Source organism: Haliotis rubra, unplaced genomic scaffold (genome assembly GCF_003918875.1).
Source record: "Haliotis rubra isolate DU_JTF1 unplaced genomic scaffold, ASM391887v1 Scf53, whole genome shotgun sequence".
NCBI classification, from domain to species: Eukaryota; Metazoa; Mollusca; class Gastropoda; order Lepetellida; family Haliotidae; genus Haliotis; species Haliotis rubra.
The window spans coordinates 1,047,008-1,066,822 of record NW_025767224.1 but is presented as its reverse complement, the minus strand read 5'-3'; the positions used below and the strand labels follow the sequence as shown (position 1 = coordinate 1,066,822).

The 19,815-nt window shown below is 42.8% G+C and overlaps 1 protein-coding gene across 3 annotated transcripts in view; it reads right to left on the bottom strand.

Moving 5' to 3' along the window:
- LOC124252967 (constitutive coactivator of PPAR-gamma-like protein 1) overlaps positions 1 to 18,543 on the bottom strand; it is a 50,299-nt gene extending 31,756 nt beyond the window's left edge. For all 3 annotated transcript variants that reach the window (XM_046686670.1, XM_046686671.1, XM_046686672.1), the window contains exon 1: positions 17,647 to 18,543. In XM_046686670.1, the coding sequence (XP_046542626.1) occupies positions 17,647 to 18,367 (721 nt within the window). In that variant the 5' untranslated portion in view covers positions 18,368 to 18,543. The remainder of the gene's footprint in view (positions 1 to 17,646) is intronic.
- Positions 18,544 to 19,815: the final 1,272 nt, after the last annotated feature.

The window sequence follows — 19,815 nt, the reverse complement described above, 5'->3', positions numbered from 1 at the left end:
AGATGGGGATGAGGAGAACTCAAGTTGGGCTCAGAGAGTACCAGCTGGCCACTTGGCAGACAGGATATATACAGGCACAGGCAGTCGTTGGCACTGTATTTAAATACTGCATAATGCAACACTAGAACTGATAATTACCTACTCTATACCCAGGGGAATCAGAACTTGGTCCAAATGTCTCACAATATGCTGATGTACACAAAGGGAACATTTCACAGAAACACAAATACAACAAATTGCCATACAACGAACAGAGATTTTACTTAGCAATAGAGTGATCAACATCACTGTAAATTATGCAAACAATGGTGAATGTTAAGTTAGTTCTCATGTTGAACATTTTCTCTGTCATTACAAACAAAACTCTGACAGGGTAGTGCTAAGGATATCTGTAACTTTCAGCACAGACACTCAGGGATACACACCATTAATAATTTCCAAAGAGTCCACAGCTCATGTTGGACTCACGGTGTATGCGAAATATTTGGATATTGGAAGAAACCATCCTAACATTCTGGATTCTCACTTGTTTCAGACAAACAAACCAGTGGCCATGTCACCCCCTGCATACTGGGATGAAGGAGGTTTTCAGTATTTTGAGCTTGGAATACCCACAATGTTCAACACATGACATATGGTCGTAAGAAGGGCTTTTGATTTCCTTCTAAACAATAGTCCACTCTTGGTGTTGTGGTATGGAAAATTTACTTCGTTAAACATAGTAACCAATGGAGTGAAGTCTTTGACCAAGTCATGAGGCGAGTAAAATAGATTTTATCATGTTAAGCTGATTTCATGACAGCTTTCATAGGTCTGCCTGAATTGATATTTGGTTGGTATATTGATAAATGAGGCACAGAAGTGAAGTAAACGGTGAAAGCAAGTGAAGTTGACAAATTAGACAGTGCACACTGGTAAAGTAGACAGTGCATGCTGGTGAAGTAGACAGGCCACACTGGTGAAGTAGACGGTGCACACTGGTGAAGTAGACGGTGCACACTGGTGAAGTAGACAGGCCACACTGGTGAAGTAGACAGTGCACACTAAAGTACTGTCGGAAATGCTAGAAAAATGCTTTTTGACTTATATTTAAAATTCAGAGGTATTACAGTTACTCAAATAACAAATATCACTTCAAGAAACATCTACCTAATGTAGACTGAGGGAATAAATTTTGAGACATGCTCTAAAATGTGTTTTTACTGATGAAAATACCAAAAACTTAGAAAAATAAGGGGTAGTGGGACATTATTTGATACAAACATTAATTGCCTGTGTTACGTCATCAGCATCCATGGTATCGACAGGTGAAATTAACACCTGAGCACACGCTCGGGCGATGGGTCATCTTAATAGATGTTTTTCTGCAAAATGTTGAATGTGTACGTATAGTATACGTATTGGTTATGTAAGGGATCATTTGTGTATGTGTGTTTGTTTTGAAATAAACATACAAATTACTGTACATTGGAAAGAATCCTATCACATGTGTTATCTTATCGATTGATTGTAGAAATGTGCAACGTTTTAATAAATGTTTTGCATGTCAACAGTAAATTTCATTGAAAAAATATGGATGTAATACGGTCACTTTAATCTAGTTGTGAACATTGGCCAAAGATTTAACGAAGTCACTGGTGTAGCTTCTTTAGAATATATATATTCTTCTTCTCATAAAGTTTGTAGACTGCCCGTCTAAGCACTCCCTTGTCAAAGTTGTCAAGGATGGTTTTACGTCCCGGTTTTGCTTTTGAGACGGTCCGTCTTGTCTGATTTGTTTACAATATTGTAAACTTGTTGGTAAGACATACCAACAGCTCTACAAGTTCTGTAATAAACCCTTTCTAAACTAATGAAAGGTTTACCTCTGTCTTTTTCAGGTAGAAAAAACTTACAAACCTTTGCAACAATCGACTGCAAATCGTTGGCCATAGTGGACGCTGTGATAAAGATGTGCATGCATGACGGGAAACTTATTTATCAAGACTTAACATTTATATTAATATTTCTTCAATAAAGAAACGATAATTAAGTAAAGTAACACAAACATTCAACATTTATTTGTTTAGGAAATACGTTAATACATATTTTCACACCACCTGTATTATTAGCATAAACGTAAAGACTATTTCAGATTTCTGTTGTTGGAACTCTGAAAAAATCTGAAGTTGCTGTTTTGGTACCAAATTCTCTCCTGTAAACTGCCCTTTAAATGCATGGGAATGTTAAATCGATTGAAATAAAAATTAGGTGCACTATAGGTGAGTTGATATATTGACAACATAGTACATTTATCACCTTTATAAAGATATTAAGGCTAAAAAGCATTTTTCGAGCATTTCCGACAGTGCTTTAGTGAAATAGACAGGGCACACTAGTGAAATAGACAGGCCACACTGGTGAAATACACAGTGCACACTGGTGAAATAGTCCACACTGGTGAAGTAGACAGTCCACGCTGGTGAAGTATGACGCTGGTGAAGTAGACAGTGCACGCTGGTGAAATAGACAGTGCACGGTGGTGAAGTAGACAGTGCACGGTGGTGAAATAGACAGTGCACGGTGGTGAAATAGACAGTGCATGCTGGTGAAATAGACAGTGCACGCTGGTGAAATAGACAGTGCACGCTGGTGAAATAGACAGTGCATGCTGGTGAGGTAGACAGTGCACGCTGGTGAAATAGACAGTGCACGCTGGTGAAATAGACAGTGCATGCTGGTGAAGTAGACAGTGCATGGTGGTGAAATAGTCCACACTGGTGAAGTAGACTGCACGCGGGTGAAGTAGACAGTGCACGCTGGTGAAGTAGACAGTGCACGCTGGTGAAGTAGACAGTGCACGCTGGTGAAGTAGACAGTGCACGCTGGTGAAATAGACAGTGCACGCTGGTGAAGTAGACAGTGCACGCTGGTGAAGTAGACAGTGCACGCTGGTGAAGTAGACAGTGCACGCTTAAGGTGAAGTAGTCACGGCACATTGGTGAGGTAGATGCTGCACCCTGCACCCTGGTGAAGTACAGTTGACTCTTGTGAAGCTGACAGTACAAGCTGATCAAGTGGACAGTTCACACTGACAAAGTAGATGGTGGACAGTGCACCTTGGTGAATATTTTATTTGCTAGATTATATGGACAGTGGACACTCTTGTGGCATTTGATGGACAGTGCACACTTGTGGGGTGTGTGGTGGATGGTGACGCAAATGCTAGGCAGTAAAGGGACACATCCACTGTTTCACCCTCAGTTGTGTGAGGCTGAATCATGAACATGCTTAAAGGACACTGACAGTATAACACTGCACTAAAAGATATGTTTCCCCTACAGTAACAAGGAATTTCAGCTATTTAAGCCACAACTCAATCAATCAGAAGCTGTAAGGCTGGCAGTCGTGTCAGCGCTGATCCAGTCTAGTGTGTTGAGGGGAGCAAGGACAAAGCTGGTCCTGCAAGTCCTAGTCGGGGAACATCTATCTCCTACCCAGAAGTGACAGGATTAGGTTACACACTCTTCACCAGGTAGCGGCTCCCTCCCCACAGGGCCAGGTACAGCATTACCTGACAACACACTGCTGCACATGGAGCAGCCACAAGTATTACATCATTCACAACCTGCAGCTGACTGAACCTTCCACCTGCAGCTGACTGAACCTTCCACCTGCAGCTGACTGAACCTTCCACCGGCAGTTAAATGAACCTTCCACCTGCAGTTGACTGAACCTTCCACCTGCAGTTGACTGAACCTTCCACCGGCAGTTAAATGAACCTTCCACCTGCAGCTGACTGAACCTTGCAGCTGACTGAACCTTCCACCTGCAGCTGACTGAACCTTTCACCGGCAGCTGACTGAACCTTCCACCGGCAGCTGACTGAACCTTCCACCGGCAGTTGACTGAACCTTCCACCGGCAGCTGACTGAACCTTCCACCGGCAGCTGACTGAACCTTCCACCGGCAGCTGACTGAACCTTCCACCTGCAGTTGACTGAACCTTCCACCTGCAGTTGACTGAACCTTCCACCTGCAGTTGACTGAACCTTCCACCTGCAGTTGACTGAACCTTCCATCTGCAGTGGCCTCATTTCTTCTACTATTTCTACTCATTTCCCCATCTATGGAGGACATTTTGTTTGGCTTGCTCCCTCACCATAATCTCCATTCCACTGAAGCTACCATCAATACAATCCTGTCGCCTTGATAGATGCAGTCACTATGTAGGACTATAACACCACATCTGCCTTCAGAGTGATGCCACTGGCTCCCTCCAACCCTTCCCAAATGGTCTCCACATCAATACTACATGTCGTCGACGTTGTCTCCTGACCTTTGATCGCACCATCATTGTGATCCCCATCACCAGGCCTCATCCTCATTGTGTAATGGACTCCCAATACCATACATCATGGTTCTCTTTCCCTACAGTGTGCCCCACCCCAACCAGATGTCTACTGACCCGATCTTATAGAGGGTACCCATACCATACATCATGGTTCTCTTTCCCTACAGTGTGCCCCACCCCAACCAGATGTCTACTGACCCGATCTTATAGAGGGTACCCATACCATATATCATGGTTCTCTTTCCCTACAGTGTGCCCCACCCCAACCAGATGTCTACTGACCCGAGCTTATAGAGGATACCCTACCATATATCATGGTTCTCTTTCCCTACAGTGTGCCCCACCCCAACCAGATGTCTACTGACCCGATCTTATAGAGAGTACCCATACCATATATCATGGTTCTCTTTCCCTCAGGGTGCCCCACCCCCACCAGATGTCTACTGACCCGATCTTATAGAGAGTACCCATACCATATATCATGGTTCTCTTTCCCTACTGACCTGATCTTATAGAGAGTACCCATACCATATATCATGGTTCTCTTTCCCTACAGTGTGCCCCACCCCAACCAGATGTCTACTGACCCGATCTTATAGAGGATTCCCTACCATATATCATGGTTCTCTTTCCCTACAGTGTGCCCCACCCCCACCAGATGTCTACTGACCCGATCTTCTACTATCTTAGGTACCCATACCATATATCATGGTTCTCTTTCCCTACAGGGTGCCCCCACCCCTAACCAGATGTCTACTGACCCGATCCCCACCATATATCATGGTTCTCTTTCCCTACTGACCAGATGTCTACTGACCCGATCTTATAGAGAGTACCCATACCATATATCATGGTTCTCTTTCCCTACAGGGTGCCCCACCCCCACCAGATGTCTACTGACCCGATCTTATAGAGAGTACCCATACCATATATCATGGTTCTCTTTCCCTACTGACCTGATCTTATAGAGAGTACCCATACCATATATCATGGTTCTCTTTCCCTACAGGGTGCCCCACCCCCACCAGATGTCTACTGACCCGATCTTATAGAGAGTACCCATACCATATATCATGGTTCTCTTTCCCTACTGACCTGATCTTATAGAGAGTACCCATACCATATATCATGGTTCTCTTTCCCTACTGACCTGATCTTATAGAGAGTACCCATACCATATATCATGGTTCTCTTTCCCTACTGACCTGATCTTATAGAGAGTACCCATACCATATATCATGGTTCTCTTTCCCTACAGGGTGCCCCACCCCAACCAGATGTCTACTGACCCGATCTTAAAGAGGGTACCAAAACCATCTATCATGGCTCCCCATCCCGTCATGTGGCATCGTTCAGATTCATCGAATCCTTTTGTGTGGTTCCCTTTGCAATCTTGTGCTTCCCAATCCCAATAGTCTGGCTCATCAGTCCTGTTCTGTGCTGTCTGTCTGTCTGTGGTGGCTCTCTATCTAATGGTCCTGTAGTGGGTTCCCCATCTCAATAACGTAGCTTCCCATCCCAGTGTTCTTATTGCCCATTCTAATAGTGTGGCTCCAAATCCAAATAACGCATTGCCCCATCCCAGTTTTGTGGCTCACGCATAACAAAAACGTGGTTTTTTATCACTATAGCACAACTGTCCATCCAAACAGTTTGGGCCCCCATACCAAGAGTGTGGCTCCCTAACCCAGTGTTGTGGCTCCCTATCCCAATAGTCTCTCCCCATTCCAGTGTTGTGCTGTCCCAATAGAGCGGCTCCCCAACCAAAAAGCGGTTGGCTCCCCATCCCAATAGAATAGTTGGCTCCCTATACCAATAGAACAACTGGCTCCCTATCCCAATAGGCGGTTGGCTCCCCATCCTAATAGAGCGGCTCACCAATAGAACTGGCTCCCTATCCCAATGGAGCGGTTGGCTCCCCATCCCAATAGAGCGGCTCCCCATTTTAACGGAGAGGTTGGCTCCCCGTCCCAATAGCATGGCTCCCCATCCCAATAGAGCTTCCCCATCCAAGCGGTAAACCCCCATCCCAATGGAGCGGTTGGCTCCCCATCCTAATAGAGCGGCTCACCAATAGAACTGGCTCCCTATCCCAATGGAGCGGTTGGCTCCCCATCCCAATAGAGCGGCTCCCCGTCCCAATAGAGCGGTTCCCCATCCAAGCGGTAAACCCCCATCCCAATGGAACGGTTGGCTCCCCATCCCAATAGAACGGTTGGCTCCCCATCCCAATAAAACGGTTGGTTCCCCATCCCAATAGAACGGTTGGCTCCCCATCCCAATGGAACGGTTGGCTCCCCATCCCAATGGAGCGGTTGGCTCCCCATCCGACAAGAAAGACTGCCCATCCCAGTGTTGTGGCTCCCCATTGTTCTGTCGCTGTGGCTCTCTGCCTCATCACCAGATTGCCTGTACCTGATCCTGCGGTGCTCCTGCAGTGCTCGCCTCTACTTCAGCTGCCAGACGGCCCAGACAGGAATGCTGCAGTAGCTCCCTGGCTCCCTGCCTGCCTGCCTGCCTGCCTGCCTGCCTGCCTGCCTGCCTGCGATCCCCTAGCTTTCATTGTTACAGATACAGTGTGAGCACTGCAAGGGTAGTCTTGCCTGTAATGAGCACTGGGTCAATGTATCACACCTTCACCCCTGGTATTTGGACTTAGGACCTGGCTATGTACATTTAAATTAAACACATGTTAAAAATGTCTTACAAAGGTAAACCCAAGGCAAAGCAAAGAGTAGAAGCACAGCTCATCAGGAAAATGTTCAGTTTAGAAACAATAACCGAGATTATTTATTCTGTTGTTATGCAACCTGGGAGCCGTGAAGAATGAGTTGCTATGTACATACATGTCAGTGTTCCGTGGTTAGAGACATCGCAGAGAAGCCTTGTGTTCCCACTGTGTTACCTTTAGTTATTGTCATGGCAAAAATTCATGAAACATTATTAATACTTGTCATGTTGTTCTACACGTATTTTCTCACATATATACACAATTATTTTATGTATTAAAGGTCCTTTGCCTCACTCTAGCATTCAAAATTAGTGGCCAATTCTATAATTACACTAGTTATTAAATTTGAGAAGTCCTATTCAGTTTTTGACACATTTTGACTTCCTTGATCTCACCCGCATGAGTGAGTGAGTGAGTTAGTTTAGTTTTAAGACGCTTTTAGCAATATTCCAGCACACCAGAAATGGGCTTCACACTTTTATCCATGTGGGGAATTGAACCTGGGTCTTCAGCATGACAAGCGAACACTTCAACCACCATTCTACCCCACCGCCCCTCACCCGCATAAAGCACTTAACCATTAAAACACCAGCCAATCATTTCACATCAGTTTGCATTATGTTAAACAAGCTCAAAACTATGAGTTCTCGACAGCCTCTCACATCCAACATTAGGGTTATGACAAGGGGTGTGACTTTCATGCTCAACTCTGAACCCTGGTGTAGGTGTGACAACGCCTAGTAGAATTTCAGACTCTTTTAGGGGTCTTTATGTTATCACTATTCAGGCTGTGATAACTTTTGATAACCAACTACCACAGTGAGTGAGTGAGTTTAGTTTTACGCTGTACTCAGCAATATTCCAGCTATATGGCGGTGGCCTATAAATATAGGAGTCTGGACCAGACAATCCAGTGATCAACAGCATGAGCATCGATCTGCGCGATTGGGAACCGATGACATGTGTCAACCAAGTCAGCGAGTCTGACCACCTGATCTCGTTAGTCGCCTCTTACGACAAGCATGGGTTACTGAAGATCAATATTCTAACCTGGACCTTCACGGGTGAGTGAGTGAGTGAGTTAGTGAGTGAGTGAGTGAGTCTTAAGATAATGAGTTAATCACTGACTGACTGACTGACTGACTGAGTTTAGTTTTACGCCGCTTTAAGCAATATTCCAGCAATATCACGGCGGGGATGAGTTAATCAAGTCATGACAGCTGAATGAGAGAGGAAAGCCCAAGTGATGAATGACGTTTATCACTTTGGTAAGAACAATCAGCATGGTATTGACAAATATGGATTCAAAGTCACGATTAGAAGCTTGTGGCCAAAACGAACATTATGGCTTCTGGACCAACTGCTCAAGCATCAAGTTACATATATAAAAGATATATAAGAATTAAAGACTGTAGTCTTATCATTAACAGAAATCAGTTTATACAAAGAAACCTCAGCAATTGAGGCACAAAATTTAAATGTTTTAACAGTTTTTTTGGTGCTTATTCAAAAGACCAAACCCAAACAAACTGGCACTGTTTAACAGAACTCGCAGCTGGGCTGACAGGTGCCTGAGGGGGTCTCGGTAGTTCAGATTTAAGTGACCAAGAATTAAATGCCACTTCGAATTTCTGGTATGTCAAATTAATATTAGAGAAAATCCTGAAGTGATTTTAGTCCAAGACGTCACGTTTATCCCTTTGTATGAACCAAACAGCATGGCTATGTCAGAGCATACCTGAGATTCGAAACAACGAACACTATTTCCTTGCATGCTAATGGGATGCGGCTCTTCACAGCAAATTCCGGTGCTTCCGGTGCCTCAGGCAACTAAACCTACTATACTTGATACCTGGTTGAAATACAAGCCCTTAGTTTTTAGTCCTGCTATTTGTAGGAAACCTCGACCAAAACATCCCATTAGTTACATTTACATTATATAGGATTGTTGTAATTTGCATTTGTTATTCTTGCAGACTTTGGACTGAATATTGGCCTCAGAGCAGGTTATCCCTATAACGGGCTTCAGGGAAAGGGTAGTTGTTGGTAGGCTAATGTTAATGGGTGAAGGTTGTACCATCAGTCATGAGTATTCTGACCATATCCTGACAACCAAACAGTGTCCAATCTTGGCCAAACATACCTTGGACTACACCATAAACAAACCCATCATGATTACCACCAAGTCACAACTACTGATCTGTCTGGTAGTTTCTACTTCAGGTTTTGACATGATTGTTGTTGACCCCCACATATGTATGCCAGCTATATCATGGATCATGGCAACCTGACGATCTAGGCCAGGGTCCTGTTCCACAATTATAGTCACTTCAACTGTCAAAAGCCAGTTTGAAAGAAAGGTCTGATTGATGACTAAAAACCAGGCCAACATGAGCACTGTGTCACATCATCAAGGCAAGATACCATGCACTGAGCCAAGCCACTCAGGAGGCAAACATTTCTCACTTCTCAGGATACACTTGAAGATCATATGAGCATATGTGATCTAAAATCTGTGACTTGCGATTAATGCTATGGCCAGTTATTTATTAGACCTTCCTCCGCAGCCTCCCAACAAGTGATGCTACCCCAAGCACCAACAGACAACTTGGTCTGGCTTTAACTTCAGTAATTACACCATAAACTAGTCATGCCCAACATCTATGCTTCCTTAAATCTCCCATGCAAAATATAATGTACAGATGCCCTGAAAAGTTCCCCCACAAAATACATATAGTCAAATCTCATCATTAACTGCTGGTGACCAGATATATAGTTAGATTTATCCTAGCTTCAACTCACATGACTCAACCTAAACACCATCTGAACTCAGCGACAATAGAAACCATACATACCACTACGTTCACATAAACATACCTAAGGAGCAGTCATCATTTGTCTGTCTTTGCATCCATTTGAATTTTATTCAAAATATATAAATTCGAAATTGTGCCCAGTTTAACTTATCTTGGTAAAGTTAACTCATTAATAATAACTCTAAGGGCTATAAAACAGGTTGCGACAACCAGGAATCTGACATCCACCAATAGTAAACAGTCAAAGTGTCCTCAAACCAGGCTAAGTACGACTTCACAGTTCAGTATTCAAGACAAACAGGTTCAACTGAATGTAAATACATAATGACTTTGATCTCACATTTCTGAAAACTTTGGATGACAAATTAATAGCTACTGTCCCAAGGTTGGATCAGTCATGTTGTGAGACTCTAACATATCTATACATAGGTAGTTATCCACGCTTGAGTAAATGAGGACAAAAAGCCTCAACTTTTCCTATCAAAACTGAAACCTATCAAGAGATAACAATTTTGAGTAATGTTCTTGCTGCAATGATTTTGGGTGGACATCAATACACAACCTTTTCAGTCCATATAAATATACTACTCTACAGAGGTTAAGAACACCAAATTCTCTTGGGGAATTGATTTAAACGCCACTTTGAACAGACATGGTGCTGACAAACCTAGCGACATAATCGGGGCGGACTCAGATATCTATAACATCAGAACATATACCAGACAAAGTGGCATCAATTCCCAAGAACTAATCCAATATCTTTCCATAGGGGACTGTTATTTCACCAATCACAGGATCAATAAAGGGGGAAAGGCTGTCATATACAGCACACTTCACATTACAAATACAATATGTAAGATTCAGATAAAAAAATGTGTTTTCCCTTGTTATGCAACCTGGGAGCTCTGCCTTTGTTCAGACTCTACATCAATCCTTGGCTGACCCTAGGCGGGTTAAGGACGTAATGCTCAACATAAGTATTGGGTCATGCAGTGGCCATTACAAGGCCCCATGGCCATCTGAAGCACTGCAACCATTGATGCCACCAAGTACTACTCAGTTATATCAAGCATCAATGTGAATAAACTTGTACAGAGATACACAGAGCCATACACAGATGACTGAGACCAGTTCCCTAGGACAAATCAACACAATCCCACAGCTACAGAAGTGATTGTGCAATGCTGTAATCAGATGAGACTTCCCATATATCACAGTATGTAGTGGGTGGACAGCCCCAGGCGATGCAGGTGGTAATGCTGGAGAATAATACTATGGTCAATTAAATCAGTTAGTCTGCATCCAGCTGCATATAGGAAAGATCAGAGACATTTCCTTGTGGTCGACTGTTTTAAAATGCAACTCAAAAGCAATGGGTTTTGCGGGTTTGAGGGTGAGTGTGTGCACGAGGGAGTGAGGTGTCCAGTAGTCCAGGAGGAAAGGCAGCAATGATGTAAGTCTCAGACATTTGACAATTTGGTGATCGAGCATGGTTTTATGACGCTTTTAGCAATATTCCAGCAATATCACAACAGGGGACACCAGAAATGGCCTTCACACATTGTACCCGTGTGGGGAATCGAACCCAGGTCTTTGGCGTAACCGCCCCGACAATTTGGTGAAAACAAGTACAGGTACTAAGTAAAATGGACAAACCAAGTAACACAATGGGCTAGATCAGGTCTCAAAAACACATTGAGGTTTCTGAAGTCTGCACTGAGCCCCAAATGAATGGGACCAGCACAAAGTTCTCGACAAGTGAAATCTAACCTAAATTTCTAACCATGTTACAAGAAGATGATTCAGGAAATATACCACCACCAGAAGATCCAGGCACATCTCGGGGATGCCCTCTGTACACTGCCTGACATCACTACGACACACAGACCATGTAATTATTCCACAACCAGAAGATCCAGGCACACCTCGGGGATGCCATTCTGTACACTGCCTGACATCACTAAGACACACAGACCATGTAATTATTCCACTACCAGAAGATCCAGGCACACCTCGGGGATGCCATTGTGTACACTGCCTGACATCACTACGACACACAGACCATGTAATTATTCCCACTACCAGAAGATCCAGGCACACCTCGGGATGCCATTGTGTACACTGCCTGACATCACTAAGACACACAGACCATGTAATTATTCCACTACCAGAAGATCCAGGCACACCTCGGGGATGCCATTCTGTACACTGCCTGACATCACTAAGACACACAGACCATGTAATTATTCCACTACCAGAAGATCCAGGCACATCTCGGGGATGCCATTCTGTACACTGCCTGACATCACTAAGACACACAGACCATGTAATTATTCCACTACCAGAAGATCCAGGCACACCTCGGGGATGCCATTCTGTACACTGCCTGACATCACTGACATCACTAAGACACACAGACCATGTAATTATTCCACTACCAGAAGATCCAGGCACATCTCGGGATGCCATTCTGTACACTGCCTGACATCACTAAGACACACAGACCATGTAATTATTCCACTACCAGAAGATCCAGGCACACCTCGGGGATGCCATTCTGTACACTGCCTGACATCACTACGACACACAGACCATGTAATTATTCCACAACCAGAAGATCCAGGCACACCTCGGGGATGCCATTCTGTACACTGCCTGACATCACTACGACACACAGACCATGTAATTATTCCACAACCAGAACATCCAGGCACACCTCGGGGATGCCATTCTGTACACTGCCTGACATCACTACGACACACAGACCATGTAATTATTCCACAACCAGAACATCCAGGCACACCTCGGGGATGCCATTCTGTACACTGCCTGACATCACTAAGACACACAGACCATGTAATTATTCCACAACCAGAAGATCCAGGCACACCTCGAGGATGCCATTCTGTACACTGCCTGACATCACTAAGACACACAGACCATGTAATTATTCCACTACCAGAAGATCCAGGCACACCTCGGGGATGCCATTCTGTACACTGCCTGACATCACTAAGACACACAGACCATGTAATTATTCCACCACCAGAAGATCCAGGCACACCTCGAGGATGCCATTGTGTACACTGCCTGACATCACTACGACACACAGACCATGTAATTATTCCACTACCAGAAGATCCAGGCACACCTCGGGGATGCCATTCTGTACACTGCCTGACATCACTAAGACACACAGACCATGTAATTATTCCACTACCAGAAGATCCAAGCACATCTCGGGGATGCCATTCTGTACACTGCCTGACATCACTAAGACACACAGACCATGTAATTATTCCACTACCAGAAGATCCAGGCACACCTCGGGGATGCCATTCTGTACACTGCCTGACATCACTAAGACACACAGACCATGTAATTATTCCACTACCAGAAGATCCAGGCACACCTCGGGGATGCCATTCTGTACACTGCCTGACATCACTACGACACACAGACCATGTAATTATTCCACAACCAGAAGATCCAGGCACACCTCGGGGATGCCATTGTGTACACTGCCTGACATCACTAAGACACACAGACCATGTAATTATTCCACTACCAGAAGATCCAGGCACACCTTGAGGATGCCATTCTGTACACTGCCTGACATCACTACGACACACAGACCATGTAATTAGGAATCAATGTCAGAAATGGATCAACATTTAGAATAACCAACTTATACCAAATATTGTTTCCCGCCTGGCATCTTATCTGCTTGTTCACTGCAACAGGCCTGCAGAACCAATCAGTCTTTGTGTGTAGTCCATCCCGTAAACCTGGCTGTCGAGCCGAGTGAAAACATGTTTAAGGGCAAAGGATACCAGTTAACAAAATCTTCACAGCAATCTGCAGACAATACTTGCAGAACCTATAACATTTGAGGGTCTTTTTATTGAATGTCACTTATCAAGCTGGGAGAAGTTCCGTATTCAGTTCCATTTAGTTAAAATCAAAACCAAGCTCAAGTACATCATATCCTGTGACCTGGTCTGTCTGTCTGCGTACATGCGTTGCGCGTGTGTGTGTCGCGTGTGCGTAATGCATTAAAGCGTACATGCGCGCAGCGTACATGCGTGTTGCGTGTGCGTGTATGTGTGCGTGTGCGTGTATGTGTGCTGTCTAGTCACAATGGTGAAGTCAGCCAAACACTCTTGTCATATCATGCAATACAATCAAAAGACAGCAGCTGTCAGACCTGTCTGGACCTGTTAACATTTCGAGTTTTTGAAAGGCAACATTGCACCTCTTTATTAAATAGCTCTTCACAACACTGGAAATTTCCCTGTAATTCAGGCATGCTGTCATTTACAAAATGAAACAAATTTACTGCTAATTCCTGGGGAACACATTCGAATGACATGCATTGAAATGAGGTAAACCTTTCATAGGTGGAAACTATGTTCCTGTTTGAAACAATTTATCAAATTGACATCTCTTAAAACTGTTCACTACTGATACGACATAATCTCCAACCCTTGCTTTCTCCCAAATTGTATCAGTCAATACTAGTGTTGTGAATTGGTTGAAATCTCACATTTGATGATTGCTTCATTACCAACGAACAATCATCGAAAAAAAATTGGTTAGCGTCATTTTTCAAATTTTCCTATCCAGGTTGTTATTGCATATATGTATAAGATGATGCAACTTGCTACTTTAAAGTGATGACTAATATTTCATAACCATAAATTTCCTGGAGTCAAGAAATATTCAGTCATGACTTTTCAGTTAGTGAAGTGAGTTTTCTAAGAATTAAACAAGTTTGCAGGCCCTGACAACATCGAAGATATGTTCCATCGTCAAGTGTTTCAAAGACAAAAACAGTAGTTCCAAAATCGTTTGTGTTCGATTATGAGTAAATGTGATCGATTGCTTGGGCATTTGGTCTCTGCGACCAATCTTCGATTATTTCAGTTGATCGGAACACCACTAGTCAATACATGAATAATTTGAAATATTCGTTTGTTCTATGTTGTGTGCCAGCAATGTAAAAGAAGTCTGTTGGTAAGTCTGGCCCAGACAAATCAATGACGGACATTAGTAGTAGGGGTGTCACGATACACCAATCTCACGATACGATACGTATCACGATTTTAGGGTCACGATACGATACGTATCGCGATACATAATTATCGCGCCTTTTCATAGCATTACCTTACCGGCAACGTACGCGCTCGCTGATAGGCCCATCAAAATAGTCTAGCCAATCACAAAAGCTGTTAGTTTCCAGCCTATTTTTTAAGTAAAGCTAGCTACATCTATTTATCGGAGCGGTCTGGTATAATTTTACTATCAAGACTTTGACGGAGACGGATATAGCATAAAAATTTGAATCGATAAAGTTTTAAAATAGGAATCGATACACGCAAGCATGTATCGCGTATCGTATCGTCAGTAACAATGTATCGATGCATCGATACATTCGCGTATCGCGACACCCCTAATTAGTAGCAATGACCTTGATTACATAAAATAATAACACACAACCAGAAATCTGGTGGCCGTAATTTCCAACCAACTCCCACAGCCTTGAACATAATTTATGTAATAAGTGAAGATCCTCCAATTTTTCTGTTCCAAAGCACAAACTATGCTTGTCTCTGACATACTCGCAAATGGCACTATAGTTCAGATGTCCTGCATGTCCAACACCAGAATGGAAACTATACATGTGGCTAAGATAATAATCAATATCACTTATCATTAACCGCATCTGCCATCAATGTTCTGCATATTAGGACATCGACTGAAATGGTGTTGATAATTAGATCCTCAACACTCGATGATAATAAAGATTGCCTCTATGAGTGAGTTACCTCTGAACAGTTTTCCAATTATAAAATATATCACAAGTTAACTTATGGACCACTTCCTGCTCATGATGTGACAGAATAACTCTAGTAACATGAAATAAGTGAGTAATCCTTAACATCTTTTGAGTGGTATATGATGTGTGAGGAAACCTATGGTGATGCAAGATCAAGTTTTGCTAAAGGTTACTTGAAAGCTTTCAGTTCAAATATCACACATACAGGCAGAGGATCATAATCCCAGCAACTATATTATGAGCACAATTCCCTGTTGTCAATATATTCTTACACAATATGGACTGACAGCATGGATGACTGATCTAGTTGACTTCAAGTCAAACAATTATGATAAGCATAGTTTACTGGGGAGAAACCAATTCTACCCTCGTACCCACTGAGGTTTGAATCTATGATGTACGAGTTTTTGGATCCCTCAATCTTGTTTAACAACAGGGTTGTCATAAAAGCAGATTCGCCAACGGTCAGACAGAAGTCAACAACCCGCCAGCCCCAGTGTCTGACTGTATATTTCACAATGACTTTGACTGAAATTGTTATATGTGACATGTGACACTTGTTTGCTGTTTATAAATCTTATGTTTGTTGATAATTTCAATGCCAATTATAAGAAATGTTAAATCTGCAATGTGCGTTTTATTTTATTCTGTGGATCCTGTGAATTTTCAATGGGTCAGACAGACATCTGAAACTTAGAGGACCCAATGTCCTGTTACTTTGAAACACCATTCGTGAACACTGTAAAAGACACTGGATTTGTTTTCTACCAAACCTTTTGCAACTACTATTGCTGTTTGTAAATAATATCTGTGGAATCAAAGGCCACTGTGTATAAACCATTAACGGTTGAGCTTAGGGGACCAAGCAGTAGACTTTTGCTTCCGACTAGAGGTCATGTTCCACATGGTTCCTTCTGTGCTTCTTGCACATATCTATAGCAAGTTCTTCCAATATTTCAGAAACCACTATCACCCATATCACATTAAATCACAGACATGTGTGACATACAATGGCTGGAGCAGGACAACTACACAATGACTAAATGGGCACACCATGTAATCAGCATTCTGTGTATGCCAATTAATCAGGGTTCCATAATGAGAAAGTCCCACTGTACCTTGTCACTGCTCATAATACCAATCACTATCGGTTCTGGGAATACCTTGATTCAAGGACATCCTCGTATCCTTGAGAGTTGCGCTTTAAGTGTTGGATGTTGGCAACCCAATGAAATTAAAACATTTGGGACAGTCGGCAATTTAAGTCAAGCAAAACATATTTCAGGCTACTAAGCAACTTGGATAATTTCTGTGAGTTGTTTGGGACTGACTGAAAGATACTTTAGGTGAGGAGGTATCTGATGAATTCAGTTGCTAACATGATCATCCATCCATGTTTTATCTGTATGTATATCTACAGCTGGCATCATTCACACATTCTGTTTCAGTATAGCCTCTTTAATCAAAGTACACTGTCCATTTCAGAATCTCAGTGATCACAAGTACAGTTTACAGGTAAAGGCCCTAAAAGAATGTGTACAAGTATAATATTCTTGGAGGTGCAAGTAACAAGATGCTTCCTGTCAAGTCTGGAGCGGATAACAGTTACGCCTGCTTTTTCTTGTCATGCCACTTTGGCTTTTCGAAGGTTGGAATGAAGAATGAAAGAATCTGCAGGACACATATCTGGGCCCATATCTGACCCTGCACAGTGCAAACATTAATGATACTGCAGGAACAAACAGGGTGTCATTCACAGTGTGTGATTGTGAGCATTTATCAATTTCCTACTTACAGCTTTGACAGTTCTGACAAAAAATCTGCAGAGCATGACAATCAGATCAGCACAGTACAGTGCACACTGCATAATACAAAAGGTCAATGGAAAACATAGGTAAATGAGTCAAATGACAATAGTTTAGCTTACCCAGCAGTGCAGCAAATATGCAGAATCGGTTTGGGTTGAGGTTGAGACACTTTGCTATCTCGTCCATGATGTATTCTTTGGTCTCCAGGGAGCCCTTGTACGTGAGCTTGAGGTTGTTTGAAGAAAAGTAGCGTGGTGGGTCGAAGATGGTGTACACTGACTCCTGAGCAACGATGCCCTGAAGATTGTGTTCTCTGCAGAAGCCTATGACCTCTTGGTGATGATCGTCCATGGAACACGCGACAGCGACTCCTAGATGGCGAAGGGCCATCTTCAAAGCACCCCTGAGGAAGACGGGCTGCGACCACCATACTTTCGGAAGGGGCGTGCCTTTGTTGTTAATGTGCCGCAAAACCAGGCGAACCTTCTCCTTTTGTGCAAGCTGTTGTGTCAACCATTCGGGCAGTTTCTGACTTTCAAGACAACCATCGAAGAAGACGACTAACTCCATGTTGGCGTTGTGACATGCTTGAATCAAGCTCGTGAGAAATGCTGTCATCCGGTTCCACTGACCACCACATACCCAATCAGAGAAGAAGCCACCGTATAATCTGTCCAAACAACTTTCTGCATCCACGACTAAACAAAATCGTCCTGAGCCGCCATAACGGGGACCACGCCTTTTCGGAACGAACCCTCTCGATATCTTTAGTAAGTCGACCGAGACACAGGCACTGGAACACTCTGATTCTAAAAATTCCTGGAAATCCTTAATGCCCATTTTGTATTGCAGTGTGTGAACAAGGGATTACATAATAAGATGGCAGTAGAGGAAAGTGGACAGTCCACAAGAATTCCGATTATAAAGAAGCTAAAATAGACAAATTCTACCTACAATCCGCCATGTGCTCAGCCTGTCGATCGCAGCCAAGATACTTGGCAGGTCACGTGACGGTGCCCGGATTGCATCCCATAGTTCAGCTAACTAATGTGCTACAGTTTTCCATACGACAACTTGCAAACAAGAACATACAAATAGTCGTCTGTTGCTCGGGAAATATCCATAATGCTTCCTTTCAGAAATAACTGTTGGTAACAATTACGCCATCTAATTTATGTCTTAAATCACCATTCTGGCAACGTCGTGGTTAGCGAGAAATGTGTTCAGCTGTACGCCACAGTTTTCAACGTTCTTCATATGAAGTAATCGATAAAATACATAGTACGTTATCAAAATGCTGAACCACCCCATTAAAGTGGTAACTACACAGACAGAGGCTCGTTTTGTCGTTAAAATATACGAGTAATATCCTATTTAGCATGCCCGATCATCGCCTGATGAGAGCCAATATAGTGCCGTCTTTATCAATAACACAGCGATGGCATGGCTTTCACTTTGCAGAAACCGGGTTCTCTCAATGATCGAGGTTCATGGCCGGGAAGGCTAAAATCGCGACGCTTCTCGGTTCAATGAGCGTAGCCTTCGTGGTACTTGCAATGCAATGTTATGGCTGAATGAACACGGTGCTCCTTACTTGGAGGCTCTGACAAATTACAAAATAAATCAGGATTAACGTGGACGCTCTTTCATTTGGGCACACATACAAAGATAAATACAGTTATTTACCCATTTTCATGTCTATTCTTCATTATGCATTGTCTTTAATTCGACATTAAATTATCATTTTCCATGGAAAAACACATTTCTGTCAATCTACTTAACTGCAACTTAAATATACCATTATATATATGTTTTGAAAAGAAATTCTTATGAAAATGTATTCCAAGGTAAGTATAAGTATCAGACATGCTCAAAGGTACATCACCAAGATATTTTTTTTGAAAATTAACTCTTGCATCTCCAGAGCCAAATACGACTACTTTAGTCTTTCGATATTTAATTTTAACTTCCACTTTACTCAATATTAATACTATGCTGTAACTCATCCGGACTCAAATGAGACCATGTCATCAGCATACATCAGTACAAAAATCTTAACAAATCCAAATATATCATCAATTTCTACACCATCACAGGCATTCGTCACCAGATATGATACAACGCCATTAATAAACAGTGAAAAAAGGAGAGGTGATAAATTTTCTCCCTGGCGTACGCCTTACAACAGTCAAAATAGGTAGAGTCATTTCCACCTGTTGAAACACTTGGTATTATCATACATATTATAAATAACCTTTTAATCTTACCCAGTAATTCCGTGTTTAACC